The sequence below is a fragment of the Halichoerus grypus genome, chromosome 3 (assembly GCF_964656455.1).
Source record: "Halichoerus grypus chromosome 3, mHalGry1.hap1.1, whole genome shotgun sequence".
In the NCBI taxonomy this organism is placed as follows: Eukaryota; Metazoa; Chordata; class Mammalia; order Carnivora; family Phocidae; genus Halichoerus; species Halichoerus grypus.
This window is the reverse complement of record NC_135714.1, coordinates 2152038-2172161: the sequence shown is the minus strand read 5'-3', so window position 1 is coordinate 2172161 and position 20124 is coordinate 2152038. Positions and strand designations below refer to the sequence as shown.

The following is a 20124-nucleotide window of genomic DNA, read 5'->3' as shown; positions in this document are numbered from 1 at the left end:
GCCACTGAGCCGTCCATTTCACAACAGTTACAATGGCAAACTTTATATGTACTTTACCACCATAAAACAAACAAATGCATAATTCAATGAACAGAAACAAGAAATGCTGCAAGACGATGCATGACCATCAAATGAATGGCCCAAGAAATCAGGTGAGGTAGCAATCAGTGTAAGACAGATTTGTCTGGGAAGGACTCTCAAGGAAGCAGAACTTCAGGCAATTCTCAAGGATTTGGGTAGTACCTGGAGAGGCAGAAAAGAAGAGCACACCTAGGAAGGGGTCACTATTTAAGGGGAAATAGCTGAGCAGCTCAGAGATGGGAAAGCTAGAAGCAAGGCACACGGACAGTAGCCAGAGTAATTTTTTTTTTTTAAAGATTTTATTTATTTATTTGAGAGAGAGAATGAGAGCACGAGAGGTGGGAGGGTCAGAGGGAGAAGCAGACTCCCCGCCGAGCAGGAAGCCCGATGCGGGACTCGATCCCGGGACTCCAGGATCATGACGTGAGCCAAAGGCAGACGCTTAACCAACTGAGCCACCCAGGTGCCCAGTAGCCGGAGTGATTTTAAACACCCACACGAACTCAGAATGCCAAGTGGTCTCATGCTTAAATATCTCACCTTGTTTTCTTGATCTCCTGGTTCGGCAGCTTCATCTCTGGAGACAAATTTATCTATACTGCTGTCAGAGGGCTGCCTGCTGTGGCCCATACTTTTCAATAAATGTGCTTGCTGCAGGGCTTCAAAATCAGAGAAATCGAGATTTAGTGACAAGTTTCCAATTAAAAAAAACAATATTCATATTTATACAAAGTCCACATGGAACTACAGGATTTAGATCAAGAATAAGGACAGTCATTCCTCAACTGACCTTCCTCATTTGCTATTTACAACTCAGAAAACAACGATACCCGAAGATTTCTTCTTGGAAGCTAAGGTAAAATTGAGATGTCAGGGTTGAAAACAAGACCATTCCACAGCGCACCGCTTAAGTCTGCATACCAACTGAAGAGCTTCTGAAAGCATCTACGTCTTCATCCGGAAGAATGCCCGTGGCTTCCTCATCCTCGTCCTGCGGCTGTCCGACCTGCATCCCCGAATACTGGCTGTCAGCACCATCTAACACCTGCACGGTTCAAGAGGGGCTGGTGAGGGCTCTGAAGGGACATCACCGAGGGACAGGCTCTCTGACACAGAAAGGCAAAGGCAAAGCCAGAAATCACATGGACCACATCTCACGTACTCACACAAAGGTCATTTCCTGAAATGCACGGAGATGCATGCATGTCAATGATCAAGCTTCACTGATCACACATTGCTATTACGTTACAAAAAGTTTTACAACTATAAAACTACCAAAGAAATTCCAACCTGAAAATTTCTTTGTGATATTAAAAAAAAAAAACCTAAACAAAAATCTTTATCTTCACAAGCAAGTTTTACAGTAAGTCAACAATGAGGAAAATCTTTCAGAAAAACACCTAACACTACACTAGGTTAGCTTCTAAACTGCTAGAACTAAATCAACTCAGTTTTGGACACAATATATCATATACCTGGCCATAAACTTGAATTATGATTCCATATTGCAAAACTTTTCACATTCACTTGAAATCTCATGTAATTTACTTGAAAAACTGAGTGATGGAACCTTAATACACTACCAATAACTGAAATAAATTCTGTATCATTTTTAAAAAGTCATTCCAAATCCTCAGAGTTAAATAAAAAACATCAAGCCACATGTTCAAAATCAACCAAGAAAGGAATGATGTTCTCCACTCTCCCAATTAGTTTACCCAAAAAACCTTACCTCAGTTAAAAAATATACATTAAAATGAAAAATTTTACAATAAAAACAATACTTTTTGAATATTTTACTACACCCCAGGCAGAATCAAAAAACACTTTATATGTATCATTCCCCTTAAGGTCCGTAAGTCTCACAGTGCAAGTACTGTTACCCTCAATTTGTGGATAAGAAAACTGAGGCAAGAAGAGACACAAGTGTTCCAGGCTACACGCTTAGGAAATGGCCGAGCCAAAATTCTCATCCTGGTGGCTCCCGGCAGCAGTCCCTCAGCCACCACACTGGGCTGTCTCATGAGGAAATTCCCTATCCCTTTCACTTGTTTCTTTTCCTCTATGGCACTCATCACCATCTGACTATGTATTTGTTTACTTATTGATTGATTACTGGCTTATTATCTGCCCCCCCACACATATGCACACACTCTAGAATAGAGGTAGTTAAGCCACGGCCTAATGACCAAACCTGGCTCACCACCTGTTTTTGTAAATAAAGTTTTACTGGAATGCTAGTTCATTTACATATAGTCAATGCCTGCTTTCACACCACAGCGGCCGAAAGGAGCATACGCCAGAAGCCGTATGGCCTAGAAAGCCACAGATCTTTGCTGTCCAGCCCAATAGGGAAGGAGTCTCGTGACTCCAACTCTAGAACATTAGCTTCGTGTGAGCAGTTTTGTATGTTGTGCCCTCTACTTCATCCCCAGCTTGTGAACAATCGCTGGAACTTAACAGGTGCTCAATACACTTGTTCAGCAAATAATTAATGATTACCTAAAAGGCATGGAAGCATCCCATAAACCAGAAAAGAACTCCACCAATGTGGGAATTATCAAGGTAAGATGTTCATTCTCTACAGGCCAGAGAGACCTGCAGAGGCCCCATTCCCAGCACTGCTACCCAGTGAACAACGGGGTAATTTCAAAAGACCAAAAAAGTTTTCAGAGTTTCCTATGGCCTTTCATCCCTACTTCTAACAAATTCACCAGAAATCATCCATTGTAAAGAAGCAAGATACCCCATGGAAGCTGGTGCAATAAACACACAGCAGAATCTCCCCCCCACACACACACTTACCAGCCAGCACTTTCCCTAACCTTGTCTTCTCCCTGCATACTGGCTAGAATTTGTTCACCCTTTCCTTACTTAAAATCCCTTTCCCACTATTCCAATTATTTGTCCTACCCTTTTCCAGGTCTTCTAGTTAAAACCCCAACTGTAAGCCCACTTCTCTACCCAAGTAGAAACTGAATCCACATGACAACTGCTCAATAGGGACATACAAGTGTTTTATCTCATGATTTGTCGTTCAATGCTTCTGCATTCATCCACATAAAAAAGCCCAAAAACCAAACCAAAACAAAACAAAAACATTCTTAATAAAATCTATTCAATAGTAACAAAACACTTAATAGTACAAATTGTTTTTTAAAAAACAGAGTGTTAAACTCTGTATCACTTTTACCAAAGTTGGTGAATAGACCATCCTTAAGGAGCTTCTTGTCCACTAGCTCAGAGACCAGAAATACTTAAATCCATGCTCTATAAAATGGGATATATTGTAGAAGGTTTTGAAAAGCCACAAAAATGTTAAATACACAATATTAATTTTTTAATTACAATGCATTAAGACCACAGATCTGTTAATAAATAGGCTCCTTACGGATTTTTTTAAATGATTTAATCTGTGCCCAACAAGTTCTTAAAGAATTTAAAATGCATTCAATTTTAGCAAAGTTCATATCATCAACTAACCTAATTTCTGACCTCCATGTTCAACACAAATGACACTCGGCCATTGCCTTCAGGGAGGGTCTCAGATGGGGTTGAACTCCCCATTAATGACCTGAGCTGGTAACCTCTGCTCTCTTATTAGTGAGTCAGATGGGAAGAAGGAAATGAGCAGGAGGGTCTAGGTCTGGGCCTGCAGGCGAGAGCCCTCCCCACCCACTTACAATTTCAGAACTGTCTGAAGGGGTCACAGCCGAATCAGGCCCCTCAGTGGTGGTCTGGGAGCTGTCGCTGACTGGGGAGGAGGCCTGGGTGCCATCGTTCAGGTCCATGGCCGGGTCGGACGGGACGGCACTGATCTGGCTGGAGCTGTGGCTCAGGATGTCCTCCTCATCCCCGTCGGTGGCAGCGCTCGCCAGGTCACAGCCGGTCAGATCTACCGAGTCTGGCTGTAGCGTGTGCTGTGACCGGGGCTGCTCGGTGATGATGTCGTGGCCCACGGAGTCGGTGGCTGAACTGGCAGAGCCAGGAGTGGAGACCCCAGAAGAGGCAGCCAGCTCGCCACCTATCTCACCCTTGACTGAGGCTGAAGACAAAAAAACATTCATTCCTCAAAGGGCCAGGAAAACGTTCAACAGGGTTCAAATGCTTACAAAATACCCCAAAATTCACTGTCACCAAATGTTTTAACTGTAAAAAAATCATGAAATACAGTGAAAATATGAACTAGTAAATTTCAAAAGCAAGACAAGAGTGCATTCTTCAAACATTACTAAAATTGCTTTGGGCGCCTGGGTGGCTCAGTTGGCTGAGCGACTGCCTTCGGCTCAGGTCATGATCCTGGAGTCCCGGGATCGAGTCCCACATCGGGCTCCCTGCTTGGCGGGGAGTCTGCTTCTCCCTCTGACCTTCCCCCCCTCTCATGCTCTCTCTCTCTAATAAATAAAAAAAAATTTAAAAAAAATCTTTAAAATTGCTTTTTACTGTATTCTTGACTTACCTTTTACTCTATTACCATGTCATAGTCATAAAATAAAGATTATCAGTAGATATTTTTTAAATGCTATATATGAATATTCTCAGATGGTATTCCACTGTAAAAACTGAAGTATGCTCGGTAACAATACCACTTCAAGCCCTTGAGCAACTGCTCCAGCCTCAGCTTGGAAGGTTCTGCGACCCACAGGCAGCCTGGTCGGGCACAAGCTGGTCGGCCGCGCTCGCTCAGCAGGCTGCGCTCAGAAACGACAGAAGGTCACCATCTCTCTGATGTGGGCTTTCCTTCTCCCCAGACCTGTTCAAGACCTCTAAGCAGCCAGTCCTACCCTCCCGTAGGGCAACTTTGCAGCATGTTTTCCTAGTTTGGTTTTTAAATTCTCATTAAAAAAAGCCACACACTACATAAAAATCACTACAAGATCTACACCAAGGTGTTGGCGGTCTCGCCTAGAGACCACTGGGTCAGTGAGCACTTGAGCTTTATAATGTGGTGGAGAGCTGTAATTTTGTTTTTCTTTTTTCACTTCTGTAATTTAAAAAAATTTTTTCTGTTTTATAAAAGTAAGTGAATAAATAATCACCACCAGAATTATTCAGATTCTCCTTCCCAAATACTTTAGTCTTATTTTCAGTTGTCTAAAAATATTCTTTTGGACAGGATTATACAGTCCAAACCACTCTCATTTAATCCAATTATTAGCATATTAATCAATACTTCTCTCTCATAAAGTGAATAAAGAATCTGTAAAGAAATGTAAATTTCTGGGGCGCCTGAGTGGCTCAGTCGATGAAGCGTCTGCCTTCGGCTCAGGTCATGATCCCAGGGTCCTGGGATCGAGCCCCACATCAGGCTCTCTGCTCAGTGGGGAGTCTGCTTCTCCCTCTCCCTCTCCCTGCTGCTCCCCCTGCTTGTATTCTCTCTCTCTGTCAAATAAATAAATACAATCTTAAAAAAAAAAAAAAAAAAGAAATGTAAATTTCTTTCAAGTTAAGCTATCCACAGACAATTTTTAATCCCATCTTCCCCTCACAACCCATGTAATTCATGAGACACGTATCTACCACCCCCTACTACATAAGAAGACTTATGCTCAGGGAGTATAAACCTAATTTTAAAAGAGCCTAAGTCAAGGAAAAGAGCAAATATTTGATGCAAGAAAACACACACACACACACGTTTCAAAGTAAATGTTTTAAAAAGAGCGAGAATTAGCCACCATTTGAGCAAGGTGGCTTCACCGCTGTCCCCAGGAACACAGTCCCTCATAAGGGGCAGGAGAGGGGCAGGAAAGGGGCCAGAAAAAAGGCGGGAGGGGGCACCACTGCCCCTCCCTGAGAGCTACCTGTGAAGGCGGGGCTGCTGCCCTCCGACCTGGACTCGGAGTCATCCTCCAAGGCCGCTGCTTCTCCGAAGAGCACTTTCCCTAGGAAATGATGTAGCAAGAATCCTTAAGCTTGCTACAGGAAGGACTTCAAAAATCAAACAGATGCACATTCTAAGTGGAAAATCATAAGCACATTTAATTCATTCTCTGATACGGTAAATATAAAGTATTTTTATACCCCTAGTGTGCTAAACACAAAGAACGCCAAGATATTGTTTTTAGATATTATTAAAATCAGTAAACCATTACAGCACAAAGTTAAAAGCAATGATTCTGAAACTATAACACCAAGTATTTTAATGATTAGTATTTACTGACTTAGATCTGTATTAATGTTGGATAATTTATACTATTATTTGATCTTAAAGACTGTAAACTATGGCTAGAACCAATTCTATTAGCCCTTAGGACAGCCACATCGTATTTTCAGTGGCAATCAGAGTGTACACCTAACTGCTGGGCACCTGACACTAATGTAACGCTGCATGGTAGCCAACCAGAATCAAAATAAAAACTGAGAAAGAGAAAGAGTTCACACACAGAACTGTCACCCTGCAGGTCCCTTCTACTCTGTTCTCCTTTAAGCTGCCAGACTCTATGGCGATAATCAGAACTGAGCGCTGTATGATCTGGGAAAATGGAATAATAGTTCATCTTTTACAAAGTTGTAAAAACATATTTTACAGTTCTTGGTTTCCAAATTACATCAATTTATGTTATATTGATAAGAAAAAAGGAAAATTCTTAACATGATTTAATTGGACTAATTATATCATTATGGGTACATTACACATAAAGGTCACTAAATGACACTCGAGAAATAATTATTGGCAATTTCCTATGTCTAACTTCACTACTTTCCAAGGAATAGGTCATAGGAGTGACAACTTCCAGAAATCTATACTGATGTGACATTAAAGGGGCAAAAGGGCAAAGAAAAAGCAAAGGAAACCCAAAATCTAGATAAAATTAATACAGCAACTTGGCTTATCTAAGTAACAGGGTCATTCCTTACAGAACAAGTGGCTGACCCTGAGAAAGCAAGTAAAATCCACCCTGCGCGTGAGGGGTTAATGAGAGCAATCTCTGTCCTCAGAATCAGGATTTGCCCCCCTGTTCCAAGGAGCCCCCCTCAAGGGGTGCAAGGTCCCAGCTGCCACCAGAAGGGCCACCAGGCCACCACACCAGCCCCTGCCCTCATCCCACATCCAACATCAACTCTGCTGTTCTCTCTCACAGATCTGCAGATCTCATGTGGAGAAAAAAAGGACTTTTGCAACTATAACAAAAAAAGCTTAAAACTGCAGCTCTCGATGAAAAAGGAAAACAAAACAAAAAAACACTAAAAACACAAAAAAGATATTGAGGACATACCAGCTTCCTACCCAGAAGGAACAGCTCATCTCAACGGTGGACCGCCCGGGAAGGCGGCTAAGCAGCAAGGCACCTCAGTCACGGTCCCTTCCTGCTTCAGGAACAGAGAGACCGACTTTGCCTGGAAGCCGGTGGCCTTCAAACAACCTCAGTGTTTCACCAAAATCTCACACTTGATTAAATATTCTACACTATGATGGCCCAAATATGATGGATTCTAGGTTCTAGGAAATGTTTACCTAACCCAGTCAAGGCCAGAATATTAGTCCTGTTAAGGTCCCATTCAATACTGTGAGTAATACTAGGCATTAGGCTCCCAAACCCTCAACTCAGGACACAAAAAAATATTCTTATGTTGTATATCAATTATACCTCAATAAATTCTTAAAAAGATTTGTCTTTTAAGATTTCAGAATAGAAAATGGCAGCAATTCTTTCCTATGGAAATCCAGACCGGAAAAGAAAACAATTGGTGTGGTGAAAAAGTGTTCATGTGTACTAAAACTATCCGATTAGAGATCAGAAACCCTTTAATAAAAATAAATTGACTGTTACCAGAATGTTCTGGCATGTGCATAGCTAAATATGGCTGAAAAATTATCATCAGCCCAAATTAACCCAATAATTAACCAAACATCATTCCTCACTAATGTTACACAGAATTCAAAGGAAAGGTAAGTTACTTTTACAAAACATAACACAGTCTCTAAGGCAAGCAGCAGGCAAACTAGGGCAGGCCTACTTCTGGAAATCCAGTTTCATGGGAAGGAAGCCACAGCCGTGAGCTGAGCATCACCCGTGGCTGCCTTCTGCCCCAAGACAGAGCCGAATAGAGAGGAGGCAGGAAGGCCCACAAGGCTAAAACAGGCCCTTTACAGAAAAAGTTTGCTGACCCCTGACCTGAAGCATTAGAAATTTATGACAAAGCCATTTTGATTCAAGCAATTTTCAAAAGCCGCCGTCCAGAACCATTCTAAGGCCAGTTATATTTATACATACAATCGCTCTGTGGAGAAGAGGACGGGCACAGTCGGCAGCATTACAGAAATACAGAAAAAGCAGCGAGACTCAACATGAGACTCTGATTTCTGAGATAATCACCTTTTTGTTTTCTTGAAAGGACAGGGCTGCATGAAGAACCCCCTCCAGCTGTAAATCACAGAAAATGACAGATGAAATTAAGGTAACAAGCAGCTAAAATGCAGAAGGCATTTGAAAATCTTCAAAAAGCGTGATTCAACTTTAGAACTACAGAGTGTGTGAACGAACGTATTTCCTCAGGCGGTGCTTAAACACCACACTGCGACACCTGAATCCTGACACACGAAAATCACACCAACACCCCAATACACAGTTCTAAAGATACGACCTAAAACGTCAAAGAGTGCAAATAACGTGCATTTAAAAAGTCAAATTAAAAACATTAGAAATCTCAAATTGCTTGGTCAACTACTAATCAAATACAAATTTCCACTGGAAACTATCATTAGTCATTAGTATTTGTATGGCATGCATTCCACAGAGAAAAGGATTCTGGAGTACACAGGACGTGGACAGGCACATCCTCATTTTCTGCTCGTGGCTCCGGCAAACATTTATGTTCAAACGAGGCAGCAATGACGTCTCTAGGTCGCCAACGCTGCTGAGTAAAGGCCATGCGGCGCGTGCACTGTACTAAGTCAGCTCAGGTGAGGCCTGGAGTCCACAGAGGCCCCAGGAGCCTCCTCTGTGGCAAAGCCAGCTCTAAAGGCCATGCTTCAGGGATCCCACCTACTCCAGCTCGCAAGGGGCTGGAGGAAAACCAGTGGTCAGGCCGCAGGGCAGCACCCTGTGGAGGGATGAGGGCCCAATCCCCAAAAGCATAAAGAAGAGTAGTGGCGGCGTAGAGGAGGGGGTGTGCTAGAGTCAGTGAGGACAGCAAAAAAGGGCCTCAAGGGCAGAAAGGAACTCTAAAATCCCCACAAGGACCTGAAGATCCCATCTCTGGCCCAGTGGCACGAGGGTCCTGCAATACTTTCCCCAAATTTTCGTTTCACGATGGACGAGATACCACGGGGAGGTGGCCGGGTCAGAGTGGAGAAGCCAGCTTCAGAGGCAGGCCTCACGTTGTCACCTAACCTTGCCACCCTCCCGTCCTCCCGCCTACAGCCTGGGTGTCTGAGGAGCTGAGCCGTGCCCTGCCCGGCGCAGTGGCGGCCCCGGGTCCCACGAGGGGGCCGGCGTGGCACAGGGTCCCACGGCAGCAAACGCACCTAGCAGCTCCACGATGCTGCCGCTGCGGCTCCGGCAGCCGGGCTGGCGGTGAGCGGCGGCGAGTGGCCCGCCGCCTGGCGTGCTCAGGGCCTGCAGGAGCTCGGGCGGTGGCGTCCTGAGCAGCTGCTGCAGGAGCTCCAGCGCTCCGGTCACGGCGTTGTGGTCTCGGTGCTGAGTGTACTGCAGGGTCAGCTCGTAGACCTGGAGGCAGAGGTGCAAGCGTTACCGCCGGGGTTTTTAAAACGTGTCCGAGGATTCACGGTTTTCGTGTTTGAGTCTTACGTTAGCAAAAGCTGTGCCTCAATTTCTGCCTCTAGAAATGTCTCCATCATGGCTTCCGCGATGTTTTCCAAGTCCCTGTGACTTTGTCCTGACAAGTAAGGACAGCACTCCCGCAAGCGCAGCAGCATGCTAATCAAGACCATCGGCTGCCTGACTGGTGATGAGGAGACGGAGAAGAAGGCTCACATACACGGCGAGCACAGCCGCTCTCCTGCACGGTGTGCAAGAGACACCGCCCTAAGCACCATGGAAGAAGTTCCCACATAGCGAAGGCGTCCCGTCAGATTTTACTCGTGCTTGTAATACTCTATTACGTTATATGAACACACCAAATGCATGCTTTTTCCTTGTATTTTTTTATTTTTAATTTTTTTAAAGATTTTATTTACTTATTTGAGAGAGTGGGCAGGAGGGGCAGAAAGAAAGGGAGAAGCAGAATCCCCGCTGAGCAGGGAGCCCGATGCGGGACTCGATCCCAGGACCCCGGGACCATGACCTGAGCTGAAGGCAGATGCTTCACCGATTGAGCCCCCCAGGTGCCCCTTATTTTTTTTTTTTTTGGAATCTCTACACCCAGCATGGGGCTGGAACTCATGACTCTGAGATCAAGAGTCGCGTGCTCTTCAGACTGAGACTGAGCCAGCGGGGTGCCCCTCTTTTTCCATTTCGTTAGCATTGCCCAGTAAAGTATTAAGCACCCAGTTAGATTTGAATTTCAGATAAACAAATAATTTTGCGGCCTATGTCCTGTGCAATTTCAGGCATACCTGCACCACAGAATTACTCATGATGTCTCTGCAATTCAAATTTAACTGACACCCTGTATGTTTATTTGGTAAGTTGGGCAGCCCTACCTTTAATATCATAAAAGTATATGTATTAAAAAAAAAAAAACAACAGTCTAGAAGGGTATAAAAAAAAGTAAAAGTCTCTGAGGCAGCTTCTTTCAATCGCTGGCGCCTCGTTCTTCTGAGGGCGGCCCCTATCACCACAGGGGCTGCAGGCCTGCAAACCACAGTCCACGGCCAAATCTGGCCCAACACCTTTCCTGTACGGTTTTCTCGGAGCGCAGCCACCTCTGTGGATCGTCTGGCTGCTTTTCTGCTCCGCTGGTGCAGCTCCAGTTGGCCCACTACAGAAACAGGCCGCTGTGCCCTGCTCTGCTCTTGCACCAGCACCCCTGCTAACGTACGAGAAGCCCTGCGCCCTTCACAGGACCCACACCAGTGCCCGTCTGCGCATGTGCGCCCCCATGCTGCATGCGCCCTCATGCTCACTCCTCAGACCGGAGAAAGGCTGTAGTCTGTCTATAAAACTTCCCCCAACTCCCTGTGTCTGGTCAAATCCCACTCACCCATCAGCATCAGCTCGTACTTCTCCAGTATGCCTCCCTGACCTTGATGAGACAGGGGCTCCCCGCTTTGTGCCCCTACAGCACCCCCCACCCCCCACCTTACCACACCATCTAGTGATTGTTTGCTTGCTTATCCCAGTAGACCAATGGTCTCCAAAATTTCTTGCCTAAGCAGGCTTTTTCTTAAAACATCAGAAGAAAATTCTGAGTATGTAATCCTAATACTTACGTATTTATTTTAAAATATCATAGGGGTGCCTGGATGGCTCAGTCGGTTAGGCATCTGCCTTCAGCTGAGGTCATGATCCTGGGGTCCTGGGATCGAGCCCTGAGTCAGGCTCCCTGCTCAGCGAGGAGCCTCCTTCTCCCTCTGCCCCTCCTCCACCCCTGTGCATGTTCTCTCTCCCTCTCTCTCTCTCAGTCACACTCTCTCTCAAATAAATAAAATCTTTTTAAAAAATGTTACATAAGTACTACAGAACTCAGATATCATGTACATTATAAAATGTACACTAAATCCGACAAGACTCTAGCTTGTTATCAATTTATAGGAAATACAGAGACAAAGAAATATGTTAATTTACACAATGGGATGGCAAGTAATACATCCGACGGCCAGGAGTTCCAAAGGACAACCTGTTTCTCCAACAAATGAACTCCAGGGGCCCCTGGGTGGCTCAGATGGTTAAGCGTCTACCTTCGGCTCAGGTCATGATCCCGGGGTCCTGGGATCGAGCCCCGTATGGGGCTCCTCACTCAGCGGGGAGCCTGCTTCTCCCCCTCTGCCCCTCCCCCTGCTCATGCTCTCTCTCTCTCTCTGTGTCTGAAATAAATAAATAAAATCTTAAAAAAAAAAAAATGAGCTCCAATCTTATTTGCATACTGATTCCAAAAGAGGAAACACCTGACAGAGGGTGAGAGGGTATTTGATGTGCAGAAAATGTTCCTTTTTTTTAGATGTGACAATGGGGGCCTGGGTGGCTCAGTGGGTTAAGCATCTGCCTTCGGCTCGGGTCATGATCTCAGGGTCCTGGCCTGCTTCTCCCTCTGCCTCTGCCTTTCTCTCTGTCTCTCATGAATAAATAAATAAAATCTTTAAAAAAAAAAAAAAGATGGTGCTCGTAAATGCTAAAAAATCAGCTCTCCAGGAAAAAAAATGTTTATAAAAAAAAAAAAAAAGATGTGACAATGGCATTGTCATTAAGTTTTAAAAACAAAGATGAGTTCTTACCTATAAGGATATATACCAGAATGCTTACAGATAAATTAATATGATGATTGGGATTTGCTTCAAAATAATACAAAAAGAGAGAAGTGGGATTATAAGTGAACCATAATTGGCCCTGAGTTGACAATTATTAACACAGGTGATAATTACTGAAGGCAGTTTACAATGCTATTCTGTCTACTGCTGTATGTCTGGAAATCTCCATAATAAAAAGTAAAACAAACAGACAAGGTAAGGATGAAATAACCTATTTTTTAAATGTATTATTACCACTAGAACACCTGTCTTACTCACTAAAACATCCAGTAATGTTTTTGTGAGGGCACCATCATTCAGTGCCCTATCTCATAAGAATGCTATTGCTTGTATTCCGGGGGACAGCTGAAGGGCAGCTGGTTGGAGGAGAACGGTCACCCCCAGAGATTCTTAGAGCCTACTCCTGCTTGGTTACCCCCCATCCACCCACATTCCCAGGGCCTCACCACGCACCAGGAAGGATTCTAAGCACTTTGCAAGTATTACCTGACTCAATGCTTAAATAATTAAATCATCTTCAATTCATGATTTCTATGTAAGAATTACTTTAAGCCACTTACAATCTTGTACCCTACAAAATTTAGGCAAAGGACACAACTCCTAAGTCCACTTGACCGAAATACCTATGAACTACAACGTCGCCAATATAGAAAACAGAGCCAAGGCAGCCCTCTCAGGACCCCGGACTGTTGTCTCAACTCCTGTATGTGCCAAGTGGCCATCTGACTTATAGAAAGGGTAGGGGCTTTGGCAGCATCCAGTACATTCAATATGGTAAAACCCTAACATTTTTTTTTTTTAAAGATTTTATTTATTTATTTGAGAGAGAATGAGAGAGAGAGCACATAAGAGGGGGGAGGGTCAGAGGGAGAAGCAGACTCCCTGCCGAGCAGGGAGCCTGACACGGGACTCGAAACAGGGACTCCAGGATCATGACCTGAACCGAAGGCAGTCGCTTAACCAACTGAGCCACCCAGGCGCCCAAAACCCTAACATTTTAAGCCAAGTTCACAAAATCCAATTGCTTAAAATGTAGCTGTACTGTTTCAAGGTTGAGAAAATAATCTGGATGAGCAAGCTGCGAAGAAATGAAGTCCATCATTGAAGTCAGATGCAGATCACATTGTATTAGAATGTATACGGGGTTTCTCTGTATTGGAAAGAGAAGCTTTGACGTACTGTTCCTATACTTCAACGGACCGTGTCCCTAACTCCCTGGTGTATACCCTAGTGTACCAGACCACAGGTTCCAGGGGCAGAGACCATACCCAAAATGATCACCAATGTATCCCCAGCACCTGTCCTGGTGCCTAGCACACAGTGGGTGCTCAATAAATACTTACTGAATGGAGGAACCCATCTCTTGAGTCCTGGTTTTACAAACAGGGTAAGAGCATTCTCTGTGCCAGGCAGGAGCCTAAGGGGCATATGTAACATTCTCGGTAACCTTACGAGAGATTACCTTCGTTGTACTCTGATGTCACTGCCATCCAGAGGTCACGTGGCTAGGGGTCGTGACCCAGGATCTGAACCAGGTGGTCCAGCTGAAAAGACCAAGCTCTTAGCCCTTGGTTCTGCCATTTCTCTTCCGTATGTTTTGATTCTTCGAATGTCCATCATATATGTACAGGCACCAGGGCAAAGCACGTGGCTCCTACCTGGATAAGCTGCTCTGTCGAGGGGGAGACTTCCAGTTCTTTCCGTGTCACCCCAAAGCTGCCTTTCAGGCTCGTGTCCTTGACCTGCTGCTGCAGCAAGGGCACCAGGTATCTCAGTGTGAGCAGCACTCCCAGAATCAGGAGGGTAGAATGTTCGCCCTCAACAGGGACCAGCAAACCTGTACGGGAGCAATGAGATCTCTTAACATCATCATCTGCTGGGGGATTCAGGGCTTAATTTGTTTAAAAGAAGAGACCCAGAGTAGAACGGTGTTATGAGGTTGGTAGTGAGGCATAAAGATGGCACAAACATTACTGTGGGAAAATACACAGGTATCTCATCTTTAGGCCAAAATCTAGGAAAGGCTTTAATAACCTTTGCATCCTTAGCTGAGCAAGCCCGTTAGAGGGAGTTCGGCTGCATAGGAGCGTCAGGCCGTTCTTTCATATCAAATATCCACATGCTCCCCTCCGCCCTTGCTAGTGCTGATTTCCATAAACGAGTCCACGGACAGGAGAAACCATCGGCAGAGAAGCTGCAAAGACCCCAGGCTCCGCGTCGGGCCTCAGAGCCTTACTACACTCAGAGCCCACACGCACAGCTGTGCAGTCTGCTGCATGGGGGCCGGCTGTCCTCGGGCACAGGGGCGCCCACACTTCTGCACAGAGGGGGCCCCTCGTCCTAATCGTCACAACACCCAACATGGGCTCATGGCAGCCTCACACAGTCCCCATTCACTAGTCGGCCAGCGCCAAAGGGCCTGGGCTGGGAGCTAAGGCACTGCCTGATTTTAAAAGAATTTAAAAGATGTGTCTCAGGTAAATGCTAGAGACTCCAGCACACCGTGGGGAAAATCACTCATACAACTACCTCTTACCTAAGAGCACATTTAGTAGCCAGCTATAAAAATACTGCGTCCTTCTCGAGTGCTGGCAGATGCTCACCGCTGAGCCAGCCGCCGTCCGCCGAATGGTCGGGGAGCTTGACTTCAGATTCGCTATGAAAGCCTTTAATAGAACCTAGGGCAGCAAAAATCCAAGTAGATAAAAGACAAAACTCCTAGGAAGCTTATCATGTTATTTCATAAAATTACTCCAAATTCTTACAGAGTATAGGTTATGACCAATTGGACTTCCCTACAGCTGAATAAAAGCACCCCAAATTTGGGATATTCCAAAGCAGTTTGCAGAAGGAGTCTATTTACTTCCTTATTGTAAGTAAGGACTTGCTCAGTATCTATGTCCTCTACCCAAGAGTAAAAACCTGAGCCTCTAGAAAAGGTGCACCCACAGCATCTGGGTATGGGGTTAGTAAACAACGCCATGTAAAATAAAGACAGTAAAAAAAAACAAACAAACAAAACCCAAATAAGGAAGTCAAGGAGAAAAGCGCAGTAGCCAAGGACAGCCACATCCCCGCCTGAGTCGGCCTGCGGGAGTGCTGCTAACACCACCGAGAGACGCTCCCTGCTCTGGAAAGTGCTAATGAGCTGGGCCGCAGCAGCGGAGCGCCCGAGTATTTTCCTAAGGAGAGAAGACTTTGTCACAGAACCTCCAGGATAACCCAAAGTAGATCATGCTAGAATTCCAACGATGGCCATTTAAATCTTAACAAAAATATCCAAAGAATGAAAAGGCGTGGGCCGCCTGGATGGCTCGGTTGAGCGCCCAACTCTTGGTTTTCACTTAGGTCGTGATCTCCTGGTCGGGAGATTGAGCCCCTGCATTGGGCTCCCTGCCAGTGGGGAGTCTGCTTCTCTCTCTCTCTCTCTCTCTCTCTCCCCCTCTGCTCTGCCACCCCCCCCCCCCCATCGCAGGCACTCTCTCTCATAAATAAATCTTAAAAAAAAAAAGAAAAGGCATGACCATCTAGCTTCCTGAGTTGGGGAACTAGCTTACATAAGAACACCCATTTCCATCACTCTAAAACCCACTCTGAGCAACAATTTGGTCCCCGTTACCGTTCGGCATTCACTGAGCAAAGCTACCTGGGCTGGGGATACCGTCAGGGCACCACCACTGAGCCCTGAACCCAGGCAAACGAGCAGCACGTTAACAGACTGGCATCTGACTTATAAAGAAGCTCCTTCTTAACAGTATGGTTAGCACCAACTGGTTCTCAGAGGCTCATCCATTCTTGGTGAGCTTACAGACTAGAGCTCTGGAACCAGAAAGGCAGAGGACCAGACCCTCAGCCCCAGGATGTCCCCCACGGTTTGGGGCCTCCAGTTCCTCCTGAGAACCCAGTCAACTTACCTCAGACAAACCTTCTTAACTCTGAGAAAAGATACTGGCACCTTAAAGTAACTCGTCTGAGTGAAAACACACATACCTACGTCATTGAACTAGTACGAATCATTCCGTATCAGTCCACACTTACAAGCACAGTGAAAGCTGAGCATTATTATAAACAGTGAGCCCACGGTGAACTTCAATAGTCTGGAATAATAAAACTGAATCTCAGAGTCTGAGGAGGCCTTCTCAGGTCCAGATCCCACAGTGCTGAGAAGGCAGCTGGCAGGAGGTACCCAGACCACAGGCAGGCTCTTCTCATAACGGGAAGGAAGTGTGCTAGATTTTAGGGCAGACATCTTCACTTTTCAATAAATGTGTAGGACATATTTTTAAGAGTACTTCAAAAGGGAAAAGATGTAAAATCATTTAAAGTCAAGAGTACTACAGGGGATGGAAACGGAAATTAAAATCAAAATACGCCACCAGGGCACAGTCATGAGAATGGCCATTGAAGGGGCCCGCAGCAGTGAGGTCCAGGGGGAGGCAGAGCCACGGGGCTCTCGCACGTCACGGACACAGGCGTGAGCAGGGGCGGACACTCGGCAGCACCTACCGAAGACGAAACGCATGTCCCTGCGCCAGCAACGCCCGGTAGGACCCACGGCGGCAGCCTGTACCTGTGCTCCACACGACACACGCACGAGCGGGCGCAGCGGCAGCGCTCGCAGTGGCCACAAAGCAGAACCGGCCAGACGCTCGGCTACGATAAGTGATAAACCGTGGTGTGTTCGCGGAGTGGCGTGCCCCGCAAGTGTAAAATCTGCATCAGTTAACACACCGATGACATGAGACTCTCACTGACTTAATGTGCAGCAACAAAGAAAATGAGACAAAAAGAATGCATACTGCACACCTCTACATCTGTCGAATTTAAGAACAGTCCCCGTGGCTTCAGAAGCCAGGTCAGCGGTCACTCCAGGGAGGAGGGGGAGCAGTGACGGGGGCGGGCACGAGGGGCTCCCGGGGGCTGGCAACGCTCTCCTCCACTTCGCGACGGTTCACCAAGGGGCACAGCAGTCATTTCTGTGCTGCCTACACGTGAGTAAAACAAGCCTCAGGAGGAGTCTCAGTCTGTGACAGGTCATCCTGAGAATGAAAATACACCTGAGGTGAGGAGACTTCGGAGCAAACGTGTTGTGTTGGATGTGTGAACGAACCTCTGCCACCCAGACACTCCCCTAAAATCATGTGCACAAGTTTTAAAAAGCATCGACTTACAAGGACAAAAAGAACAGGACAGGGACAAGAGCAGCGAGAGCCGTGCACAAATTCTGCAAGCTAGAAAGTAAACAAGTGCCGACTGCCTACCTTGCGGCCCACAGGAAGATGCTCGCAGGTAAGCTTTTTTGGGAGTTGGGGGTGGGGGGTCTGAAGGCCACTAACAAAAGGCAAGCTCCCTCAAGCCACAGAACTCCAAGAACAGCTCGGGCTTGGGAGGCCCCAGAAACATCTGAAAGCAGCCTGTCTGCCCCTGTGCACACTGCCGGCCACTCAGCCCTGGGTCTCCTCTCACCCGGGGCAGCCCAGGACATTGCCTTCGCTTCCCACCTCCCGCAAAGACTAGGGGATAATCTCCAGAGATGTTGGCATAGCCGAGGTCAGACATGAGGCACGGACAGAAAACAGACAAATGAAGAAAGAGTGTGCATTCTGACCAGTGAGACCGTTCGCCCCCTCTATCCCAGGATCCCAGGACAAACACAGCAGGCTTACCCTCCAAGCAGGAGAATGAGGAATCTTCCTCTAGGGATACTGACCACCTCAAGAGGAAAAGACTTACTGAGACTGACACTTATGCAGTGTCAGTGGAAAAGGAGGCTCACCATCCATTATACCTCATGAAGCCCACCATGGGACAGACCCTGCCACACACTTGCTTCCAATAAGCTTTTTAGAGTCTCACTCAAATCTAAATGGAAAACTGCCAACATAAAAGTGAAAGACCAGAACAGAGAGTACAGAGGAAGTCAGAAGAAACAGACAATGAAGAAGTCAAAGAAAGTTGTCAAGAAAACTGTAATCAATATCCTCAGAAGATAAGGAGTGTATTCACGAAGCAAGAAGAGGATGCCAGAAAACATAAACATTCTGAACACAAGAAGGAGCTCTTAGAAATTAAAAATACAACAGCAGGAACAAAAACTCAACATACAGATGGACATCTATAAAGTACAGAAAAAAAGAAAAGGAAAATAGAAATAAAACATAACAAAATACCATGACAATAAGGGAGTATGCCTAGGAAGGTAAAGATATGGCATCTAGAAATCAGGCATCCAACAGGAGAGCAGCAAAAATAATTCCTAGGAGGACAGCAAAGAAAAGTCCTCAGACCTAAAGAGCATCTGGACCAGACTGAGGCAAACAGAGGGAGAATTCTAGGACAAAGGACTCTGGTGGAGAAAACGGACCCAATAAATTATCTGTCATGTGAAGAATTGCATTGAGACACATTTTACAAAGCTATTTGAAGGTATGAGAAGACATAAATGGCCAAAGAATAACAAGCAAAATAAAAAAGAGGCAATTATTAAATCCCAAAAAAACAAAAAGTTCAATAAAGAAGTAGAATACAAGGACAGATCATAACTAGTTGTGACTATTACTCGGACATGATAATGTCACACTGAATACTGATATAACTATAGTAAGATGGGAGCCAGGTTAGGGTTAAATTTATCTTTCATAGTAAAAATAATTTAAAAAAAAAACCAAAAACTAGCAGTACATTGCTATAATATACATGCTATATAGCTTGCTATCTAGAAATGTGGAGGGAAATACCAAAAGAAACACTAACAAAGGACTGACCCACAAAAAGGAGGAAGTCAAGAATCTATAATCTTCACACTATGTGGCAGGGTCACAACTTCTGGACATTAAAAACAAAACACAAACGTGGGTGGGGAGGTTGTTCTGCTTGTTGAGGCACAGAACAAACAGGAAGGCAAGTGGTCCCCACCAGCTACAAGGCCATCATCACTGGGCTTTCTCCTGCCTGCACTCCTGGGACAGTCACCTCTCCCAAGTTAGGTTAAAGAGTCAGTCTAATACACCAAAAATCAATCTGTTCTGGAAAATCACCTTTTGAATTTGCATCTATATACCCTCTCCCTACTTAACTCTTCACCGCATGATAAGAAAGCGGAAGTAGAAAGAAGCTCTTAGTGTGCCTCAAAATAATTAAAAAGATTTTCATCTAAATCATGAAGCAGTATAACCCAAGAAGCACTCCCAAATGACCGCCTGTCCAAAAGCCCTAACTGCCCACAAGACTCATTCATGTTTGTGACTTGAGGTAATAATCATACCTTAATTTCATTGTCATTTGCAAAATTGCCAAAAGAAGCCATAATTTTGGGTACAGCTGCAGCCAAGGTCTCCTGAACAGATTCCTCAGGTCTCTTGCTTATTCGAGTCAGGCAAGGCAAAAGGTTTACCAAGTAAGGCCTGCACATGTGAAAGGAACAGGAGTTATTCTTCCAGGTCTACTTTAGTGAGAAACATAAGCAATTATTTAGTACCTGTTAGGGAAGAGCCAGTTTTTATATGCATTAACAGTCCTTAACAGAAAGTAGACAAATCTCAGCAAAAAGAACTGGAGGGCTAAAATGCAGACCAACTTCTAATGTGGGAGACACTTATCTTTTCATTTCTCCTATGATCACAGAGGACTCTCAAAAGCTTGTTTTAAAAACTATTTGTGGTAAATTATAATAG

The 20124-nt window shown here is 45.2% G+C and overlaps 1 protein-coding gene across 1 annotated transcript in view; it reads right to left on the bottom strand.

Moving 5' to 3' along the window:
* HTT (huntingtin) overlaps positions 1–20124 on the bottom strand; it is a 136834-nt gene that overhangs the window by 87090 nt on the left and 29620 nt on the right. The window contains exons 6-14 of the mRNA XM_036085639.2: positions 19716–19854; positions 14988–15129; positions 14110–14288; positions 9551–9752; positions 8400–8447; positions 5883–5963; positions 3765–4126; positions 1003–1126; positions 622–740 (exon numbers count right to left, since the gene is read on the bottom strand). Coding sequence (XP_035941532.1) covers positions 622–740; positions 1003–1126; positions 3765–4126; positions 5883–5963; positions 8400–8447; positions 9551–9752; positions 14110–14288; positions 14988–15129; positions 19716–19854 — 1396 coding nt within the window. The remainder of the gene's footprint in view (positions 1–621; positions 741–1002; positions 1127–3764; positions 4127–5882; positions 5964–8399; positions 8448–9550; positions 9753–14109; positions 14289–14987; positions 15130–19715; positions 19855–20124) is intronic.